The sequence below is a fragment of the Microcaecilia unicolor genome, chromosome 3 (genome assembly GCF_901765095.1).
Source record: "Microcaecilia unicolor chromosome 3, aMicUni1.1, whole genome shotgun sequence".
Classification (NCBI taxonomy): Eukaryota; Metazoa; Chordata; class Amphibia; order Gymnophiona; family Siphonopidae; genus Microcaecilia; species Microcaecilia unicolor.
This window is the reverse complement of record NC_044033.1, coordinates 6,398,650-6,422,514: the sequence shown is the minus strand read 5'-3', so window position 1 is coordinate 6,422,514 and position 23,865 is coordinate 6,398,650. Positions and strand designations below refer to the sequence as shown.

At 43.9% G+C, this 23,865-nt stretch overlaps 1 protein-coding gene across 1 annotated transcript in view; it reads right to left on the bottom strand.

Moving 5' to 3' along the window:
- RSPH9 (radial spoke head 9 homolog) overlaps positions 1-23,865 on the bottom strand; it is a 109,866-nt gene that overhangs the window by 72,162 nt on the left and 13,839 nt on the right. The window contains exons 2-4 of the mRNA XM_030195737.1: positions 23,680-23,863; positions 10,422-10,551; positions 942-1,088 (exon numbers count right to left, since the gene is read on the bottom strand). Coding sequence (XP_030051597.1) covers positions 942-1,088; positions 10,422-10,551; positions 23,680-23,863 — 461 coding nt within the window. The remainder of the gene's footprint in view (positions 1-941; positions 1,089-10,421; positions 10,552-23,679; positions 23,864-23,865) is intronic.

Below are 23,865 nucleotides of genomic sequence, written 5' to 3'. Positions count from 1 at the left end.
GCAGTCTAGTAAGTCTAAATCAACTATAAACTACAGGACTTCTCCCATTTCCATTGATGGCCCTCCTCTTAGCTCGTGCTTCTCATCCCTGTCCCTCTTTCCATTTCTTAGAGAGCACCAATCTTCCCCAGATGCTTGAAGCTTTGATAACCAAGAGATAAGCTGCTGTCCTTATCTCAACACATAGTCAAGACTGACCTGAACCCCAATTGAGGAAGAGGCCTGTGAGAGAGAAAGGGCCTATCAGCTAGCCAGATTCTGTAATATCAGAATTCTTTCTTAGGATGATACATCAGCCTGCCTCTTTTACTAGAAAAAACAAACTATTGTTCTTGAGACAGAAGTTTACAGCGTCCTCTCCTCATTAATGGTCACAAATACCTGGCAAGATCCCAAAAAAGCTCAATATATTTTATGCTGCTTATCCCAGAAATAAGCAGTGGATTTCCCCAAGTCAATTTAGTAATGGTCTATGGACTTTTCCTTTAGGAAGTCGTCCAAACCTTTTTTTAAACCCCACTAAGCTAACCGCCTTTACCACATTCTCTGGCAACGAATTCCATGACCCTTTAACTCTTTTGGTACGTCTAGCAGTAAAATTAAATGTTAACATTTAAAGAACCAAACAAAATCAGGAATTCAGTCACATCCTCATCCTGGTTCCTATCTCTTGCTGACAATCTCCTCTCGATCTCTTCCATGTCCACACCTGCAGCCACTCTCACACAGTGCTTCTAGCCTTCCCTGCTGGCCCACAACCTTGTGTGCTGGAAGTGTTTGATTCACGCTGTCATACATTCTCCCGCTTGTATGCTTTTTTTTTTTTGAGGTATCTTCACCTTTTCACACGCTGCTTACACCCTACTATCCTGGTTCTATGTATGGACTCTCATGCTGTCACACAGCATTTGCCCTCTTTTGTCCTGGATGGACCCCATTACCTCTGGGAATATCGTGCTCCAGTGAATTCAGGAAATCAATGGCTGGATCGAGCTCTGCCTTTTCTTCCAGGGTTTTTGTCTGGGGGTTCAGGGTGGGCGTGCAATGAAAATAGTTGGTGAGCTTTCTGGCCTCAGTCATTGACAGTCCTGTGTGAGATGTAGACAGAAAAGATAGCAATTATTACTGAATGAACTCCTGCTTTTATTTAAGAGTAAACTATTTTTATTGAACAAATAAAGATACATACAAACAGGAAATAATCAAAGTTTTCAATTCTTTACAAATTGCTCCCCTGTCCAATCCCCCCCCCCCCCCCCCCCCAACCTCTACTGAAATCTGAAACAGTCTGTATTGGCGAGAAAAAGAACAAACCACGAGTGGCCATAGGAAGGTCAAATCAAGCTACTGGAATAGCACACTCACTAACAGAATATCACTAGTTGAAACAATACATACTAAGCCAATGACATAAAACACGCTGACAAAATAGAACATAGAAAAGAGGCAAGAATACATATTTATCTATTTATGCATTCTTGTATCCCACTGTTATTCAAAAACATGTTTCGGTTCAAAGTGGCTTACAAATTACATTCTGGTTAGCAGGTACAGCTTTTGTTTACATTTACAGTTCAGTTGTGACTTATAGTAATGGTTTAACAAGTGCAGTTTATATTTCAGTTGGGATTTACATGAAGGTTTGTGATTTGTTATAGAACCCTGCTGAACAGCCAGGGCAACTTCATCCTCTGTAATCTGAGCGTTAAGCTTAGCTTGAGAATCCGCAGCAAGCACTGGTAACGTCCGAGCATTCAAACTGACATTGCTCTCCAAATCACCCCCAGAAGGATGAGCATAAAGTTGCTCATAATATGTTCTAAAGACCTCTGCTATTTCTCTATCTATATGCAGCAAGAGCCCTTCCCTCTCATCCACCTGCGAGACAATGCGCGATCCCGTACCCTGCTGAATGAGATTAGCTAATAATTTCCCTTGTTTGTTCCTGTGCAAATAGAGTTGATATTTATAATATAGTAGATGACGGCAGAGAAAGACCTGCATGGTCCATCCAGTCTGCCCAACAAGATAAACTCATATGTGCTACTTTATGTGCATACCTGACCTTGATTTGTATCTGCCATTTTCAGGACACAGACCATAGACGTCTACCCAGCACTACCCCTGCCTCCCAACCACCAGCCCCGCCTCCCACCACCGGCTCTGCCACCCAATCTCGGCTAAGCTTCTGAGAATCCATTCCCTCTGAACAGGATTCCTTTATGTTTATCCCACGCATTTTTGAATTTCGTTACTGTTTTCATCTCCACCACCTCCCATGGGAGGGCATTCCAAGTATCCACCACTCTCTCCGTGAAAAAATACTTCCTGACATTTTTCTTGAGTCTGCCCCCTTTCAATCTCATTTCATGTCCTCTCGTTCTACCGCCTTCCCATCTCTGGAAAAGGTTAGTTTGCGGATTAATACCTTTCAAATATTTGAACGTCTGTATCATATCACCCCTGTTTCTCCTTTCCTCCAGGGTATACATGTTCAGGTCAGCAAGTCTCTCCTCATACGTCTTGTAACGCAAATCCCATACCATTCTCGTAGCTTTTCTTTGCACCGCTTCAATTCTTTTTACAACAAGATACGACCTCCAAAACTGAACACAATATTCCAGGTGGGACCTCACCAACGACTTATACAGGGGCATTAAAACCTCCTGCTGGTCACACCTCTCTCTCTATACAGCCTAGCAACCTTCTAGCTACAGCCACCGCCTTGTCACACTGTTTCGTCGCCTTCAGATCCTCAGATACTATCACCCCAAGATCCCTCTCTCCGCCCGTACCTATCAGACTCTCCCCGCCTAACACATACATCTCCCATGGATTTCTACTACTTAAATGCATCACTTTGCATTTCTTCGCACTGAATTTTAATTGCCAAAACTTAGACCATTCTTCTAGTGTCCGCAGATCCTTTTTCATGTTTTCCACTCCCTCCCAGGTGTCCACTTTGTTACAAATCTTAGTATCATCCGCAAAAAGGCAAACTTTACCTTGTAACCCTTCGGCAATGTCACTCAAAAATATATTGAACAGAATCGGCCCCAGCACCAATCCCTGAGGCACTCCACTACTCATATTTCCCTCATACGAGCGATTTCCATTAACCACCACCCTCTGGCATCTGTCCGTCAACCAGTTCCTAATCCAGTTCACCAGGTCAAGTTTATTCAAGAACCTTCTGTGGGGAACTGTGTCAAAAGCTTTGCTGAAATCTAAGTAGATTACGTCTATAGCACGTCCATGATTCAATTCTCCGGTCATCCAGTCAAAGAATTCAATGAGATTCGTTTGGCACGATTTACCTTTGGTAAAACCATGTTGTCTTGGATCTTGCAACTTATTGGCTTCCAGGAAATTTACTATCCTTTCCTTCAGCATCGCTTCCATTACTTTTCCAATAACCGAAGTGAGGCTTACTGGCCTGTAGTTACCAGCTTCTTCCCTATCACCACTTTTGTGAAGAGGGACCACATCCACTGTTTTCCAATCCCATAGAACCTGTCTTGTCTCCAAGGATTTATTAAACAAATCTTTAAGAGGACCCGCCAGAACCTCTCTGAGCTCCCTCAATATCCTGGGGTGGATCCCATCCGGTCCCATGGCTTTGTCCACCTTTAGATTTTGAAGTTTTTCATACACACTCTCTTCCGTGAACGGTGCTATATCCACTCCATTCTCATATGTACTTTTGCCAGTCAATCGTGGTCCTTCTCCAGGATTTTCTTCTGTGAAAACAGAACAAAAGTATCTATTTAGCAAATTTGCTTTTTCTTCATCATTATCTACATAATATTGCAGAAACGAGGGCAATGGCATGGAGAAGCTCATTAAGAGCAGCTTGAGTAGCCAACAGAAAACTCTTCTGCTGAAGGGTAGGACTATTACTATAGAGCAGGCGTGCCATGCGGACCTTACGTTCAAGGCGCAGAATCTCCCTATCACAGGTCTTTTAAAAAGAACTAGCATAGTCGGGCATGTGTTGGAGAGACTGTGATGAAATTGGTACAATGGGCCATATATTTTTATTTATTTTATTTTTGTTACATTTGTACCCCGCGCTTTCCCACTCATAGCAGGCTCAATATATGGTGGTCCTGCGTAAAAATCCGGGCTTTTTGGAAAACAATACATTGTAGACTGCAGAAATGGCTGGGGTGTTCACTTCCCTGGGTGCCAGTTTGTTTCCTTTTTCCCAAAAAGGTCCCAGGGCTAGCACCTCCTCAAGCCGTCTTGGTGCGGCACGCTATGAGTGGAGGCCCGAGTAATAGTTGCTTCTAATTGGAAACAGTCCACCATGCCCTCGCTGGTGAAATGGCTCAATAAGATGTGTATATTTGTGAAATGGAGCGTCGAGCCGTCGACATCAGAGGTGTAAATGGGAGACCATCAATGTAGCCTGTCAAGAGAAGTGGAGGTGGGGGTTTTAAGTCAGCTCAACAACCTTACACATTTAAGCTGAAATAAATAAGTGACTCAGAAAACCTGCACTAGGACAAAGACCAGTGTTGTACCCAGGGCTCAAGCTGTAGCAAAATAGAGTGGTCAAGCCAAGGTTATCAAAAAAAGTGCTGATTGGAGAGCAGAGTTAACTTCTCTACTCTAGGCTCAACCCTCCCCCTGGATAGGATAATGGATATACCTTCTGGTTTGGAAGAGAGGGTGGGTTGGGGAGGGTGGAAGGGTGGTGGGATACGAAATATTCTACAAAACAGACTTGAAGTTACACTGAGCTGCATTAGGGGTGTTTAGTAGACTGGACGAAACGTTTCCTTGTTTGTATACTTCTTACATTGCTATTATACATTTGTTTAAGTAAGATAAGAGAATGATGTTGGAGATGACATGTATGTTTCATTTCATGTCTGAACGGTTAATAAAGACCATGCAAATTAAAAAAACAAAAGAACTAGCCTAAGCTATTATAGCAACCCAGGGCAATGCCTTAGCAGCCTGCCAATAAAGCACCGGATCATCTTGATGAAGAGCGTTATGAATCTGGTAATCAGACCACTGATGCAAAAGGTATTCATGAAAGATCCTATCACAGTACAACTGAAGAAGAAATCGCCACTCATATGGCTTATCCACCTGCGGACTAAGCATCACAGAACATCAGATCAAAGCACGATCTGCGACACTGTACGGAGCTATCCAAGCATCCTGCACTTGAGAAAAAAGCATCTGGGATAATGACCAGTAATCAATCCTAGACTGAGATGAATAAGCCCTGGACAAATGGGTGTAATCCTGATATCTAAAAGATCTAACGTAGAACGGAGCAAGGAAATCCCCCGAGGTGGGCTCTGGCTGTCATGATCTGATCCAGTAGTTCTGTCTAAAACAGGATCATGAACCATGTTCAATGTGGTACAAAACTGATGGTCATATACATTAGGGGCCTAGACATTACAAAGAAGCAGTTGTTGCTTATTTATAGTGACCAGGGCAATAATAAAACACCCAGAAGAATCTTTCCAACACCCATGAACCACCATATCCAGTGTCTTACGAAAAAGGATTAAGAGTCTTGCTTTGCGATTGACAGCCGGTGCCTCTTATCAAGTGCCCCACCCACCAGCTTTTAAATTTATCATGCTCTAGCATGGACAAATAGATTTCTTGCAAAAATAAAAATCTGCTTTATGATCATTCAAAGTTTGTAAAATTTTCTGGGAGAAGTGACTCCATTAACATTCCAAGATATAAGTTTAACTAGCATCAAGAGCAGCCCCGAGGATAGTAAATCCATGAGTCCAAAAACTATTCAGTGAAAGAGAAGATTGTCCCAGCCTGCAATCCTCATGAGGCAACTGAAAATAATAAAATAGGAAGGGCACTGAACACACAACACAGTTCCAACACCCCAAAAAAATAAAAAGCAACAAATCCCATCAAAAAACCCAACAAAAAAGAAGTAACACTAATGAAATCCTCCAACCCAGTCAGAACAACCTAGCAGCCCACAAAATGGGCCCCCCTCATCCATAGTGGATCAGGCTAGGTCCTGAGTAGAAAAAAGGTCACAGTGAAACTACTCCCCCCCCCCCCCCCCCCCCCCACCACCAATCCCTTCCCTCCCAGATACTCCAGATAGATTTAAAAAATCAGTTCTCTGGTGCTCCCAATATAGCCATAGTGTAGAAGAACAGCTGACGGTCAGTGAGGAGAAGGAAGGGAGAGAAAGTCCTGCTCCCCCCCCCCCCCCCCCCCAATCACTGAGTATTGAGCTACTAAAGAACACAGAGAAGTGCGACAGAAATTTATCAAGGGGATGGGACAACTTCCCTATGAGGAAAGGCTAAAGCGGCTAGGGCTCTTCAGCTTACATAAGAACATAAAACATAAGAGTTGACATACTGGATCAGACCAATGGTTCACCTAGCCCAGTATCCTATTTACCAAACAGTGGCCAAGCCACTACAAATCATGTCTGCCTCAATAGCAGACTAGGAACTTTTCCTCCAGGAATTTGTCCAAACCTTTTTTAAACCCAGATATGCTAACCACTGTTACAACATCCTCCAGCAAAGAGTTCCAGAGCTTAACTATTTGTTGAGTGAAAAAGTATTTCCTCCTATTTGTTTTAAAAGTATTTCCATGCAACCCCCTCAAGTGTCCCCTAGTCTTTGTACTTTTGGAACGAGTGAAAAATTGAATGACTTCTACTCATTGTGCACCACTCAGGATTTTGTAGACCTCAATCATATCTCCACTCATCCATCTCTTTTCCAAGCTAAAGAGCCCTAACCTCTTTAGCCTTTCCTCATATGGGAGGAGCTCCAGCCCCTTTATCATTTTGGTCACTTTTCTTTGAACCTTTTCTAATTCCGCTATATCTTTTTTGAGTTACAGTGACCAGAACTGAACGCAATACTCACGTTGTGGACGCACCATGGAGCGATACAAAGGCATTATAGTATTCACCATCCCTTTCCTAATAATTCCTAGCATCCTATTTGCTTTTTTGGCCGCCGCCGCCACACACTGAGCTGTAGATTTCAGCATATTATCTTCAACGACACCAAGACAAAGTGCTGACCCCCAAGGTGGACCCTAGCATCAGGTAACTATGATTCGGATTATTCTTTCCAAAGTGCATCACTTTGCATTTGTCCACATTAAATTTCATCTGCCATTTGGATGTCCAGTCTTCCTGCTTCCTAGGGTCTTCTTATAATATTTCACAGTCCGCACGTGTTTTAACAACCTTGAATAGTTTTGTATCATCTGCAAATCTGATCACCTCACTCGTCGTTCAGATTTCCATATTATTTATAAATATGTTAAATAGTACCGGTCCCAGTACAGATCCCTGCGGCACTCCACTGTTCACTCTCCTCCACTGAGAGAAATAACCATTTAACCCTACCCTCTGTTTTCTGTCCAACAACCAATTCCCAGTTCACACCACAACCCTGCCTCCTATCCCATGACTCTTTAATTTTCTCAGGAGTCTCTCATGAGGAACTTTATCAAAATCTTTCTGAAAATCTAGATACACTACATCAACCGGCTCACCTTTATCTGCATGTTTATTCACGCCTTCAAAGAAATGAAGCAGATTGGTGAGGCAAGACTTGCCTCGGCTGAACCCACGCTGACTCTGTCCCATTAAACCATGTTTGTCTATGTGTTCTGTAATTTTATTTTTTATAATAGTTTCCACTATTTTGCCCAGCACCAACGTCAGGCTTACTAGTCTATAATTTCCTGGATCACTCCTAGAACTGTTTTTAAAAATCAGTGTCACATTAGCCACCTTCCAATCTTCAGGTACTACAGACGATTTTAACACCAGGCTACATATTACTAACATCTGATCAGCAATTTCATGCTTGAGTTCTTTGAGTACCCTTGGATGTATGCCATCCGGTCCAGGTGATTTACTACTCTTTAATTTGTCAGTTTGGCTCAGTACATCTTCTAGGTTCACCAAGATTTATTTCAGTTCCTCTGCATCATCACCCTTGAAAACCAATTCCAGTACAGGCAGATCTCTTACATCTTCTTCCGTAAAGACAGAAGCAAAGAATTTGTTTCTCCGCTATGGCATTGACCTCCCTGAGCGCCCCTTTTGCTCCTTCATAATCTTACGGTCCCACGGATTCTATCGCTGGCTTTCTGCTTCTGATGTACCTGAAAATTTTGTTACTGTCAGTTTTGCAAATGCTAAGTAGTAGTAGTAGTAGTAGTAGCCTCTGCAGCAAGTTTCTCTTCATATTCTCTTTTAGACTTCTTTATTAATGCTTTGCATCTGACTTGCCAGTGCTTATGTTGCTTCTTATTTTCTTCATTTGGGTCCTTTTTCCATTCTTTGAAGGACAATCTTTTGGCCGTAATAGCCTCTTCTACTTCACCTTTTAACCATGCTGGCTGACGTTTTCTCTTCTTTCCACCTTTGCAAATACATGGAATGCACCTGGACTGGGCTTCCAAGATGGCATTTTTGAATAACGTCCACGCCTGATTTAGTGTCCTAACCTTGCAGCCAATCCTTTTAGTTTCTTTTTAACCATTTTCCTCATTTTATTAAAGTCGCCCTTTTAAAAATTAAATGCAGCTACAGTGGATTTCCTTTGTAGGTTCATCTCAGACAGTAGCTCAAACTTGATCATGTTATGATCACTATTTCCCAAGGGACCCAACACTGCCAACTCTTGCACTATTTTATTTTAGTTACATTTGTACCCTGCGCTTTCCCACTCATGGCAGGCTTAATGTGGCTTACATGGGGCAATGGAGGGTTAAGTGACTTTGCCAGAGTCACAAGGAGCTGCCTGTGCCTGAAGTGGGAATTGAACTCAGTTCCTCAGTTCCCCAGGACCAAAGTCCACCACCCTAACCACTAGGCCACTCCTCCACTCCACTATGCCTTAACGCCACCAAAGACCAGATCCAAAATGGCTCCCCCTCTTGTCTGTTCCTGGACCAGGTGCTCCATGAGGCAGTCGTTTATTACATCTAGAAATGTTATCTCCCTGGCACTCCCTGATTGAACATTAATCCAGTCAATATTGGGGTAATTGAAATCACCCATTATTATAGCGTTGCCCAATTTGCCAGCTTTCCTAATCTCAGTAAACATTTCTTCATCCGTCTGTTCATTCTGTCCCGGCCCTACAAGAATACTACTTCCCTTCACTCATGGAATTTCTATCCATAGTGATTCCACGCTGCTATCTGTGTCATGTGAAATGTTTATTTTATTTGACTCAATTCCCTGTTTAACATATAGCGCAACCCCCCTTCCAATTTGATCCTCTCTATCACTGCAATACAATTTGTACCCTATTAACACAGTGTCCTATTGATTGTCCTCTTTCCACCAAGTCTCCAGATAGCTGAGGGGAGATATGATACAGGTCTATAAAGTAATGAATGGAGTGGAATAGGTAGACGTGAATCACTTGTTTACTAGGAATAGGGGGCACGCAATGAAGCTACAAAGTACTAAATGTAAAACAAATCAGAGAAAATATTTCTTCACTCAATGAGAAATTAAACTCTGGAATTCATTGCCAGAGAATGTGCTAAAAAGCACTTAGCTCAGCAGGGTTTAAAAAAAAGGTTTAGCTAACTTCCTAAAAGAAAAGTCCAAAAGCCATTATTAAAATGGACTTGGTGAAAATCCACTGCTTATTTCTAGGATAAGCAGCATAAAATGTATTGTACTGTTTTGGGATCTTGCCAGGTACTTGTAGCCTAGATTGGCCACTGCTGGAAACAGGATGCTGGGCTTGATGGACCTTCGGTCTGTCTCAGTATGGCATCACTTATGCTCTTATCCAGGCCTTTCCATCCGCAACCCAAAACTATGTTCTCCTCTAATCTTATCGGCTGCTTGAGGTGTCATAGGTCATGAAGCAAGAGACATACCATTTTCTGGAAGCTTTTGGTCACTAAATGAGACTGAATGGAATGTTGATCATTTGCCACTTCCTCTTGTATTTACCTTCCTTTTATTCATTGCTTTCCTATCCAATATTGTAGTTCTCCCCAGTTCCCTTTTGTGTCAGTTTGTTTGTTGGTTTACTATATTATGTGTTATTTCCTTTTCTCCCCATTTTAGCTTGTAAACCGCTTAGACACGCTGTAGATTGGCGGGATAGAAAACTACTTAATTAATTTGAAGTACTGAATCATCCTTCTTTCTCTTCTCCTCCCCACTCTCCCGTTAATACAGATTGTAACTCTCCCTTACAGATGATACCCAGCAAACAGCCTGTAGCACTAGAGAAACAGAGAGGTCATTCCACAATAACATATATACTTAGAAAAGAGGTCCCACTGGGAATAATTGGGCCTATTTTCTAACAATGTGTATTTCGGTAGATAGACCCTTAGCTCTGCTTACAATTCTACCTATTTTCTCTGCCCCTCCCCTATGTGCTACTACTATGCATTACCTTGGAAACTTCGGTTCAACTCGACTTGTCCATGGGGGCTCTTGACATAAGCCCCCCGAGGCACCACTGCTGACTCCTGATCAATCAGGGCAATGGTAGCTACCAGACGTGCCTCCTCTTTAAGGGATTTCTAAACAAAAGAAGAGCGAGCAACAAATAAGCTGGAGGTTATATCTTCTCGTTGAACTAACAACACGTTTCTGATGAGCTTTCAAAATTGAGACCTTCATCGGGTCAATCAAAAAAACACAGTGCCAGCCTGCATACAGAAGCAAGGGCATTACAGTGGGGATAGAGTGAAAGATCTCAACAATGCCAGAAAGCAATCAAAGGGTGAATGGGATAAGACAGACCAGCAGAACAGAAGCCAGATGGCCCAGGAATAAAACCCAGCAATACAAATCATAGACACATAGAAAAATGAAGGCAAATAAAGACCATCCGCCTTATAATCGAAAGTGATGGGCGCCCATATTTCGACCCAAATCGGGAGATTTTTATTTTATTTATGTATTTTATTGCATTTGTACTCCACATTATCCCACCTATTTGCAGGCTCAATGTGGCTTACAGAGTGTTGTTATGACATTGTCATGACAGGATCTTGTATACAATCGGTAATAAGCAGAAGATGTATGAGGGATTAGAGAAGGAGGTGTTAGATAGGGTGGTGTAAGAGGTGTATTTTGATACTTGGGTGGGTTGGGTGGTGATTTGTGTCGTTAACGGTTCTTTTTGTAGGCTTTGTTGAAGAGATGTGTCTTCAAAGATTTGCGAAAGTTGATTAGATTGTCCGTGGTTTTCAGGGCTGTGGGTAGTGCGTTCCATAGCTGTGTACTTCTGTACAAGAAAGTAGTGGCGTATGCCTGCTTATATTTAAGTCCTTTACAGCTGGGGAAGTTCAGATTGAGGAATTTGCGGGCTGATCTTTTGGCGTTTCTGGGCAGTAGGTCCACTAGGTTTAACATGTAGAGTGGGGCATCTGCGTGAATGATTTTGTGTACAGTCGTGCAGATCTTAAACTCAATGCGCTCCTTGAGAGGGAGCCAGTGAAGTTTCTCTCTTAAGGGTTTCGCACTTTCGTATTTGGTTTTTCCAAATATGAGTCTGGCTGCAGTATTCTGGGCTGTTTGGAGGCGCCCAAATCGGTGTAATCGAAAGTCGATTTTGGGCGTCTTCAACTGCACTCCGTCACGGAAACGGCCAAAGTTGACAGGGGTGTGTCGGAGGCGTGGCGAAGGCGGGACCGGGGCGTGGTTATCGGCCGAGGAGAGATGGGCGCCTTCGGCCGATAATCGAACAAAAATGGGCGTTTTTAGGGGGAATTTAGGTCACTTTTTTTTGGACCCTTTTTTTCCCACAAACAAGTCCCAAAAAAGTGCCCTAAATGACCAGATGACCACCGGAGGGAATTGGGGATGACCTCCCCTGACTCCCCCAGTGGTCACTAACCCACTCCCACCACAAAAAAAGACCTTTAAAAACTTTTTTCCAGCCTGTATGCCAGCCTCAAATGTCATACCCAGCTCCATCACAGCAGTATGTAGATCCCTGGAGCAGTTTTTACTGGGTGCAGTGGACCTCAGGCAGGTGGACCCAGGCCCATCCCCCACACTTGTGCTGGTAAATGGGAGTGCTCCAAACTGCCCCCAAAACCCACTGTACCCACATCTAGGTGCCCCCCTTCAGCCATAAGTGCTATGGTAATGGTGTAGAGTTGTGGGCAGTGAGTTTTGGGGGGGATTTGGGGGGCTCAGCACCCAAGGGAAGGCAGCTATGGACTTGGGAGGTATTTTACTTTTTTTTTTTAATTGTTACAAGTGCCCCTGCTAGGGTGGCCGGTTGGTGTCCTGGCATGTGAGGGGGACCAGTGCACTATGAATCCTGGCCCCTCCCACGACCAAATGCCTTGGGTTTGGTCATTTTTGAGCTGGATGTCTTCGGTTTCCATTATCGCTGAAAACCGAGGGCGCCCATCTCAAATCCGCCCAAATCCTAGGCATTTGGCCGGTTACAACCATATTTTTGAACGAAAAGATGGACGCCCATCTTTTTCGAAAATACACTTCGGACCGCCCCTTCTCATAGACGTTCCCAGAGATGGGCATCCTTAGAGATGGGCGTTCGCGTTCGATTATGCCCCTCCATATGGCCTATCCAGTCTGCCCATCTAAGCCGTGTATTATCTCTTCCTGTCCCCTAGAGATCCTATGTAGTTGTCCCAAGCTTTTTGAATTCAGATATTCTTTTCGTCTCCACCATCTCCACTGGAAGGCTGTTCTCAGAATTCACCACCCTTTCCATGAAGAAGTATTTCCTCAGGTTGCTTCTGAGTCTATCCCCTTTCACCTTCATCCTATGCCCCCTCGTTCCAGAGCTTCCTTTCAATTGAAAGAAACTCGCTACGTAGGTATTTAAACATCTCAATCATATCTCTCCCTCTCCTGCCTTTCTTCCAAAGTACTACTACTACTTATCATTTCTATAGCGCTACTAGACGTACGCAGCGCTGTACACTTGAACATGAAGTGACAGTCCCTGCTCGACAGAGCTTACAATCTCATTAGGACAGACAAACAGGACAAATAAGGGATAAGGGAATTACTAAGGTTTGGCATGATAAAACAAGTGCCCATATTGAAATCTTTAAGTCTGTCCCCATACGCTTTATGACAATGACCACCGATCATTTTAGTAGCCACCCTTTGGACTGACTCCATCCTGTTTATACCTTTTTGAAGGTGCAGGCTCCAGAATTGTACAGGGGCACCATCACCTCCTGGCTATTCCTCTCCCTATGCACCCAAGCTTTCGCTGTCACCTTTTCTACCAGTTTGGCCACCTTAAGATCATCCAAGTCCTGCTTCTCTTTTGTGCATAGAGTTCTTTGCCCCCTAAACTGTACTGTTCCCTCGGGATTTTGCAACCCAAATGCATGACCCTGCATTTTTTTAGCATTAAATCCTAGCTGCCAAATTCTCAACTATTTTTCAAGCTTCAGTAGGTCTTTCCTCATGTTATCCTCACCATCGGGGGTGTCTACTCTATTACAGGCAAACCTTACCAGACACCTCATCAGTAATATCACTTACAAAAATGTTAAAAAGAAATGGCCCAAGAACCAAACCTTGTGGCACACCACTGGTAGCATCCTTTTTTTTCCTCAGAATGAGCTCCATTTACCAGTATCCTCTGTCGCCTTCCACTCAACCAGTTCCTAATCCAGTCAGTCATTTAGAGGTCATACTGAGGGCACTCAGTTTATTTATTAGTTGTCTCTGGGAACTGTGTGAAAGGCTTTTCTAAAATTTAAGTACATCACATCTAGTGCTCTCCCGCAATCCAACTCTCTGGTCACCCAACCAAAGAAATTAATCCGATTTGTCTGACAAGATCTGCCTCTAGTGAAACCAGAGTGAGAGAGAGATTAAAAGCAGAATGAAATGGGTCCAGACAGACAGGCCACTTAGCCTCCGCTGAGAGAAAGCAAGGCGGGGGGATGGGGGCCTGTATATAATATGTAAGCTGCATTGAGCCTGCCATGAGTGGGAAAGCGCGGGGTACAAATGTAACAAAAATAAAATAGATACTATTGGAGATTCTACATGGAATGTTGCTACTATTGGAGATTCTACATGGAATGTTGCTGCTATTGGAGATTCTACATGGAATGTTGCTATTCCACTAGCAACATTCCATGTAGAAGGCTGCGCAGGCTTCTGTTTCTGTGAGTCTGACGTCCTGCAGGATGTCAGACTCACAGAAACAGAAGCCTGCGCGGCCACATTGGTGATCTGCAAGGGCCGACTTCTACATGGAATGTTGCTAGTGGAATAGCAACATTCCATGTAGAATCTCCAATAGTAGCAACATTCCATGTAGAATCTGAAATAGTAGCAACAGTGGAGGAGTGGCCTAGTGGTTAGGGTGGTGGACTTTGGTCCTGAGAAACTGAGTTCGATTCCCACTTCAGGCACAGGCAGCTCCTTGTGACTCTGGGCAAGTCACTTAACCCTCCATTGCCCCATGTAAGCCGCATTGAGCCTGCCATGAGTGGGAAAGCGCGGGGTACAAATGCAACAAAAATAAAAATAAACAACAAAAAGAAAGAGGTAGAGTAAGAAGCAGAAGAACAGGATACAAAGGAACTGTCTAGACTAGACCAGTGTTCTTCAATGTAAATCCTAGGGGTCTGTGGTGGATCCCATCAATCCTAGAGTCTTGCTGCTGGCACTACATCGGCATTAGTTGCTGTGTTGTCTACCTGCAGCGTTCTGGTCTCTGTAAGCTTGAACCTCTTTCATTTCTGACAGAGCGATGTGGAAGCTAGGGCACAAAACAGCTCAGGTTGACTGGAATCATGTGGTGACAAAGCTGTTCCAGAGGTGGCGCTGGAGAAAATAGAGAACTGAAAAAACAGAAGGGAGAGGCAGCTAGTGGAGACAGAAGGCTGAAGGCTGACTGGTGGGGATGGGATGGGGATTAGGACTAGCTGGGATGGAGCTGCAGAAGCGTGCGTTAGGGAGAGGTGCCTTAATTATTTATTGCATTTGTATCCCACATTATCCCACCTATTTGCAGGCTCAATGTGGCTTACATAGTTTTGTTAACATTGTCATTGTAAGGTGACATATACATTTTATATTGTGTAGAGGTTAGATAAGGGTAGGAAGAAGAAGGAGAGGAGTGATTAAGGTAGCTATAATAGATGAGTTATCTTAGTTGATTGGATTGTCGGGTGAATTATTGTGACGATTAGTACTCATTGTATGCCTTGCTGAACAGATATGTCTTAAGAGATTTGCGAAAGATAGTTGTTTCGCCGATTGTTCTCAGGTCTGTAGGCAGTGCATTCCACATTTGCGTGCCTAAATACGAGAACGTGGTCGCATACATTCGCTTGTACTTTACAACTAGGGAAGTGCAGGTCGAGAACTTTGCGGGATGATCTTGTGGCTTTTCTTGGAGGTAAGTCTACGAGGTTTAGCATTTAGATTGGGGCGTCTGAGTGAATGATTTTGTGCACAATCGTGCAAATCTTGAACGTAATGCGTTCCCTAAGTGGGAGCCAGTGAAGCTTCTCTCTCAGGGATTTTGCACTTTTATATTTAGTTTTTCCAAATATGAGTCTGGCGGCAGTATTCTGGGCAGTTTGTAATTTTTTGATGGTCTGTTCTTTGCAGCCCGCATATAGTGCATTACAGTAGTCCAGATGACTTATTACTATTGACTGTACCAGGGTACGGAAGATGTATCTCAGGAAGAAAGGTTTTACTCTTTTAAGTTTCCACATGGAGTAGAACATCTTTTCGCGGTGTTTTTCACGTGGTCATCGAGAGTGAGGTTTCGATCTATGGTGACTCCAAGAATTTTCAGGTTTTTTGAGACCGGGAGAGAACAGTATGGTGTTGTTATGGTAGAGAAGTGTTTTGTATTATGTTGTGAGGTGAGAACAAGACACTGTGTTTTTTCTGCATTTAGTTTTAGTTGGAATGCATCTGCCCAGGTGTGCATTATTTGGAGGCTTTGGTTGATCTCGTTGGTGATTTCATTTAGATCATGTTTGAACGGGATGTAGATTGTGACGTCATCTGCATATATGTGGGGGTTGAGGTTTTGATTGGCTAGAAGTTTGGCTAAAGGTATCATCATCAGGTTGAATAAGGTTGGCGAGAGGGGTGATCCTTGGGGAACTCCACATTCAGGTGACCATGGGGGTGATCTATCCGCGTTCATTGTTACTTGGTATGATCTTGTGGTCAGGAATCCTTTGAACCATTTGAGAACTGTGCCTCCTATTCCAAAGTATTCTAGTATATGTAATAGTATTTCATGATTGACCATGTCAAAGGCACTGGATATGTCGAATTGTAGGAGGCGTATGTTGTTGCCAGTTGCAATTGTTTGTTTAAATGAGTTCATTGCGGGCACTAGAACAGTTTCGGTGCTGTGATTTGATCGAAATCCTGACTGAGAGTTGTGCAAAATTGAGTGTTTATTTAGGTATTCAGTGAGTTGTTTCGTCACTATGCCTTCCATGAGTTTTGTTGTAAGTGGGATAGATGCTACTGGGCGGTAGTTGGTTAGGTCCATTGTGCTTTTCTTAGCATCTTTGAGTGAAGACGGTAAATAAATCCTAATAAATAAATGTGGGGGGAAATGGGTTTAGGGGGAAAAAAGTGTGAGGGAGAGACTTATTTTATTGACAAAAATTACTAAATACACCTGAGCAGCCAGGCCTGACCGTATCAGAGGGGGAACTGCTTAGGACAAATGTGTCATTAGAGGAGGACTCCCCCCTCCCATGTGCTGTCTGCTTTGTGTTACAATGATCTTGGCTCTCACACTGCACTGATGCTTTTTTTTTTTTTAACATCCTGACCCTACTAGAAAAACAGTGAAGATCATTGGACTAGACTATGGGGTGGGGTCATTACAACACTGACGGAGACAGACACTACCTCGCTTTCCTACACTACTACATAACATAGTAGATGACGGCAGAAAAAGACCTGCATGGTCCATCCAGTCTGCCCAACAAGATAAACTCATATGTGTATACCTTACCTTGATTTGTACCTGCCTTTTTCAGGGCACAGACCGTACAAGTCTGCCCAGCAGTATTTCCCGCCTCCCAACCACCAGTCCCGCCTCCCATCACTGAACCCTCTCCATGAGTTCATGGGCCTCACCTATACCAGCCCTGGGCAAGTCCTGCATCAACTTTCTCCCCATCACTGAGCTATCGAGTTACTAAAGAACGCAACAGAAAGTTCTCAACAGAACGGCCAGCCTACTTATCTGCTTTCCAAGCACTGAGATATGATTATCTGAAAAGCAGTCATTCCCTCCAGACATATTGCATAGAGCCAGTATTTATATTTCAGGAACTGATTATTTCCACATTAGTTTCACAGCTTGCTCTGGAAGATGCAGGGGGTAAAGAGAGAATTTGGTCTGTACGTGAGAAGCAGCTGTCAAATTTCCTTCACACTAATAAAAAGTGGATTATGGAGCGGGTTACTAAGAATGGCCAATTGAAGTTCAAATAGCAATTTTCCTGGGGCTTTCTGATCCTCATTTCTGTTCATTTTGTGGAAGTAAAAGCTGTAATCCCTGTACTGACCCACTAGAAGACTGATCCAGGGAGGTGCTGCACAGGAGCTTTTGATTAGATTTCAGGAAAGTGTGAGGGGTTAAGCAGCTTTCAAAAAAACAAGTTAGACCCAGGGTAGGAAGATGAACTGATAACGACCACAGGCAAAGATTTAGAGAATTATTGCAAGATTAATAGTTTACATGGTTCAAATTTGATGTGCTTTTAAGTGTATTATTTGGTTATGGCTTTAACTGCTCTAACTAGCCTTGTCCTGTCTTATATTTGAAAGGAACATGTTATTAAATTAAACTAAAAGTTGAAAGACTTATTTCTCCTTGGAGATGGAATAAAAAGCAGTAGAAGTAACATGAATCTTACTAACTTGGCTTCTTTCGAGTGTTGCTTTTCCTTTCAAAAAGGGCCTAATTTTACCCTCCACTTATTGCTCATTGTGGATCTACCCCAGGCAGTGCCAACTGGAGACCGATTTCAACGCTTCTGCCAGATCCGTTGGCACAGATACTCCTCCTGGGGGAATTCTGCAGGCTTTATTTGCCTTCATAACACAATATAATCATCGCCTTTCAGTAATAACTTGCTGAAGATGCAATATAGAAAAATGTTAGTATTCAAAGATGGAAAATGTTTTTAAAATTTTGTGCAGAATTCCTCCCATCTCTATCCTCCCCTTGACTTGACCTCCCCCAACACATACACGTGGTTTCTGTCTCCTTCAGCCCCCTCCAAACTCAAAAGCTCCGATCCCAGTTTTTATTTGCCTCCCCCCACCCACCCTATCCCCTCTCAAGATCATCAACCCTCTCTCTACACCCCCACCCCAAGGCTTGAACTCTCATCCTTCGTTTTCTTCCCTCTAACCCAGTGGCGTTCCTAGGGGCACTGACACCAGGGGCGGATTGCCGATGCGCCCCGCCCCCCCGTACAGCGCGACCCCCCCCCCCCCCCCACCGGCGAAAGGACATCCCCCCACCCTGGTGAAAGAACCCCCTCCCCCCCCAGGTGCACGCCGCTGGGGGGGGGGGTGCCACGCGCCAGTCAGCGTCGTTCGGGGGCAGAGGGAGCATGAAAACAAACGACGCTGACTGGCGCGTGGCACCCCCCCCCCAGCGGTGTGTACCTGGGGTGGACCGCCCCCACCGCCCCCCACCCTTGGAACGCCACTGCTCTAACCCCTTGGAAAGACCCTCAACTTGCTTTGGTTACTTCTCTGGCTCTTGTTCCTCCACTTTCCCAGTTTGTTTTTCAGTTCTTAAGGCTCACTTGCAGGCAGATGATCAAAAGCAAACGCCGACGCTAGAGGCTGTTAGCGCCATACTAGCATCGGCGTTTACTACCGCCCCATGATCAGAGCCCTCGAGTGCGTGAAACAACGCGCTCGAGGGCTCTTAGTGCAAGTAGCACTTAACGCATTCATCCCCAATGATCAGCATCCAGCGTGCCAAAGATTGGGTCACTGGCCGCAACAAACCCTACGCCAGCTCCGAGCTGACGTTAGGGTTTGCAGATCATTGGGGAGGAATGGTGAGCCTTGTCCAGCATGCATTTGCATGCTGGCAGGCCCCCATTCCCCCCTACAGCAAACCTGCCAGCGAGGGCAGACTGCACAGGATTGCCAGACCTACCACCCGCTGGAGACTGAGAAATACTGGCTGCTTAGAGTTCTTAAAGCTATGACATCACCACCCAAGCGTCTAAACTGCTCTGGCGGGAAAATAAAACATTATGCTTATAAATTTAGGCCTGCCATTCATTTGCCTACATTTATGTCTAATTTATGAACCTAGTGTTGAAAACCAGTGCTAAGCTCCTAATTTTTTTTCCCTGACCTAAATTCACCCTTGTTGCTGCCCACTTTTCATGCTACTAAATTTAAGCGTTTAGTGAAATTTTGCAGGGCTGCCAAGGGGTGGGGGGGGGGGGAGGCAAGATTCTCCGGGCCCAGCTTCTAAAGAAAGCCCAGCTCCGGCAATCAAGAGCGACTGCTCTGCCAGCCACAGGTCCTTCTTCCTACCGTGTCCCGCCTATGTGGAAAGAGGAAGTTACTTCACAGGAAGTGGGATGTGGCAGCAAGAAGAACCCAGGGCCAGCAGAACATTTTCTCTGGATCACAGCTCTGTATGTGTGTATTGGGGGGGGGGGGGGAGGGGGACAGCAGTGGGGCTCTGAAGATTGTTTACCCTGGGCCCGGTTTTGTCTTTCGGCAGCCCTGCTCAGCTCCAGTACATTTTCAGAGGCCAGTTATTTATTTTATTTATTTATTTATGACATTTATATCCCACATTATCCCAAACAAGTTTGAGTTCAATGTGGCTTACAATAAACAGTATAGGATACATAACAAAGAGTAATGCATAAGAAAGTAATTTGTTGTAAGAATCCAATTTTACAATGCAGTATCACAAACGTACTGGGAAGTTTAAACATATGGAAGTTTAACATTTAGAAAATCTATTATGCACCGGAGACGGATTCAAGATGGCGCCCAAGCAGGACGTGTAGCAAAGACGCTCCCAAAAAGAAAATTTTTCTTCGACGATTTTCCTAGTTAAACATGCCAAAAAGGAAAGGGAAGCTAAGGGGACCACCCCTCCCGAAGCAAATCCCTACCTTGCCTGGGCAGCAGTCATTGACTACATTTCTGGTATCGACTCCGACCTCGGACGTATCCGCTAGCGGAGCAGGGAAGAGCTCCGCTCAGGAGAGCGAATTTTCGCTTAGTCCGTTAGGACCTGTGACCCCGACGCTTTCGCACGCACCTGGAGGAACTGTACCGAATCCCGAGACTAGTGGGGCTTCGAAGGAGTGGCCTTCCCCAGAAGCGATAGCGGAGGCCAGAGAGATCTTGTGGCTAGCTGAGGGAGTCCAGCGAACGCCAGAAATGCCAACAGGGGAGGCTACTGGGGTATTGCCTGAAACAACTACGCCAGAAGAAGTTTCTGCTTGCGTATTGGCGATACAACCCTTAGTCAAGCCCCAAGAGGTGTCGCTGGAATCGATTTGGACAGCATTGGAATCGCTTCACAAGGTCTGTACCTCTTTCATAACGTTATCCTTGAACAATTCTTCTCAGATAAAATCTCTTAAAAGACAAATGGAGGGAGTAATAATAAAGCAAACTGACCTAGAGACGCAAATTGGGAAAATATCTCAACAACAAGTTCATATTGTAGGAGATTGTGCCTCTATACAAAGAAAAATAGAGAATATGGAAAATTTATCAAGAAATCTAAACCTACGATTCCTAAACTTTCCAAAATCTCAATTTGTGGCCCCGAAGGATATGTTTGCTAAGTTTCTTAAAGAAATATACAATTATTCAGATCAAACACTCCCTCCTCTTCAAAAGATTTACTATTTGGAAAAGAAACCTCCTTTACCTCAAGTTACTTCTAAACAGGACATTCCTCCTGAAACGCTGGATTTGACAAACTTTTTGGAGCAGTCTGTGGATAATACAGAAACCAGAGCGACATTGATTGTATCTTTTGTCTTCTTACAAGATAAAGAATCTTTATTGAGACTTTATTTTAAAAAAATTTATCCTGAGTATAAAGGAAGCAAAGTCTCTGTGTTCCCAGACATTGCTCGTTGGACTCAGCAAAGGCGGAAAAAGTTCCTAGATATGAGGCAAGAGTCTTTAAATGTTGGAGCAGTTTTCCAATTACGATTTCCTTGCAAGTGTATTTTGATATTCAAGGATAAAAAATATATATTCTTTGAACCTGAACAATTAAGGTCATTCCTTGATATGAAGAAAAACCAATGCTAATTCCATCTCTGGTTTATGGTTCTGTAAATAAAGGAGTACCACTGCTTGTTTTTCCTTAAACTTTAAGTTAATAGCACCAAACTTCCTTTGGTTTAATCAATCTTGAATCCCACTCCTTCTCTTTATGGTGGACTGTTGTAACCAGATTGTAGAGATGTTTTCTATATATATTATATTCTTTAGTGTATTTGTGTTTATATCTGGTGTATCTTTTCAAAGATGTATTCTTTGTATTATCACTAAAACAATAAATAAACAAATTAAAATAAAAAAAATAAAAAAAGAAAATCTATTATGAATGAGAAATTGTACATGAAGTAAACAGAAGGTTAATGGGAAATAGAGTAATAACCAATTCAGGTAATAATTAGTTGTTTGAGTTACGGTCGTTCTTTGTGAGGGTTTCTTTGAATAGGAACAATTTGAGGATTTTGTGGAATCTAGTATATTCCTGTATATTTCTTATTTTGGGTGTTAAGGAGTTCCACCATTTGGTTCCTAGGTAAGTGAAATCTGCAGAGTGGACAGTTTTGTAGATCACTTTTTTGCAATTTCGGAGGTTTAGTCTGAGATAGTTTCTTGCCTCATATTTCGTGTTTCTTTGAGGTAAGTTTATTAATGGTACCATATAGTCTGGAGCTGTGCCATTTAGGATTTGAAAGATAAAGGTACATAATTTGAAGGTGATTCTCGCTTTGATGGGAAGCCAATGTCATTTGATTAATAAAGGAGAGACACTTTCAGTACGAGAGGTTTTGTATATGAACCTGGCTGCAGTGTTTTGAGCTGGAGGTTTTTCTCAAGATACTCCTTACAGCCAGCATATATGGCATTACAATAATCGAATTGGGATAATGTTAATGGTTGCACCAATAGTCTGAATGTTTCTGATCCTTTTCAGTTTCCAAAGAGACCTGAAAGAATTTGTGATTACTGAGGAAACTTTAGTATCAAATGTTAAATGTTTGTCTATAATTATACCTAGAATTTTCAGATAATTGTCAATGGGGAATGAAGTGTTGTCAATTGTGAAACTGTTTTAGTCGCTTTGGTCAAATAGGTTGGTAATTTATTTATTTATTTGTAGCATTTGTATCCCACATTTTCCCACCAATTTGCAGGCTCAATGTGGCTTACATTTGCCGTAATGGCGGTTGCCATTTCCGGGTAACAGAATTACAAATGGTATAGCGTTAAGGTGCATACATACATGGTAAAGAAGAATACATTATGGTATTGCAAGAAGGTTCTTGATCATTAATAGCACAGAGGTTAAGCAGTCATGCGATAAAAGTTCATTTTTTTCTTTATTTAGCTTTAGTTTGGATTCTGAGGCCCAGGTTTCCATGAAATTTAAGCCAAGTTTTGCCTTTTGTAAAATGTCTTAAATGTGAGAATGAATATAAGCACAAATCAAACATATAAACGGCAAGTGACCGACTCACCTGCAAATGTGCAGTAGAGACTTGCCTCTCTGTCCCGCCCTCGCGTCAAGACGTGATGACGTCAGAGGGCGGAACAGAGAGGGAAACGGAGTCGGACGTTGCCGCTGGAGCCTGGAAATGAACATCGCATGCACCAACCTCCACCCTCCGCCCCATCTCCGCCGCTCCCGTCCCCCTCCGTATCGGGCCCCCTGCACTGACCTGACAGCGCCTCTCACCTCCGTGTGGAAGCGCTGCAGGCAGCAGCAGAGCGAGAGACGCTGTCAGGTCAGTGCAGGGGGCCCGGCACGGAGGGGGGAGGGAGCGGTGGCGAGGAGGGTAGCTAGCCAGGGGGGAGAGGGCATGGTTGCTGGACATGGGGTGAGAGCAGGGCAGAGAGGAGGGTTGCTGGACATGGGGGGAGGGCGGGGGGGAGGAGGCCAAGGGAAAGAGGAGGGTTGCTGGATATGAGGGGGAGGATCGGTGGACAGGGTGAGGCCAGGGGAGAGAGGAGGGCTGCTGGACATGGGGGGAGGCCAAGGGAAAGAGGAGGGTTGCTGGATATGAGGGGGAGGATCTGTGGACGGGGTGAGGCCAGGGGAGAAAGGAGGGCTGCTGGACATGGGGGGGAGGGCAGGGGAGAGAGGATGATTGCTGGACGGGGGGAGGCCAGGGGATACAGGACGGCTGCTGGACATTGTGGGGAGGGCAGGGGAGAGAGCAGGGTTGCTGCACATGGATGGATGGAGGTGAGAATTATTACATTTTGCAAAACACAAATCTCGCCCGTTTTAACGGGCTTAACGGCTAGTCCTTTAAATATTAGGAAGAGTCCGAGAAGGGAATATTACTTCTCGTCAGTGCACTGAGAATGGTGAATCCTGGTTTCAGTTTGCAGACAGGAGAAAAGTTATGCAGACAGTCATGTGAAAACAAAACACTTACAATTTCTTCTTCATCAGGAACTGGATCGTCTTCGTCTGCCTTGTCTTCGTCTGCCTTGTTCCTAGTAGATGCGTATTCATACTCGTGAGAGGGGTCCCCAATGAAACGGCCTATCACTTCAGAAGCTTCCAGTATCATGTTTTCAGTTGCGGGAGGCAGAAGACTCCAGTCGAGGCAGTTCAAACT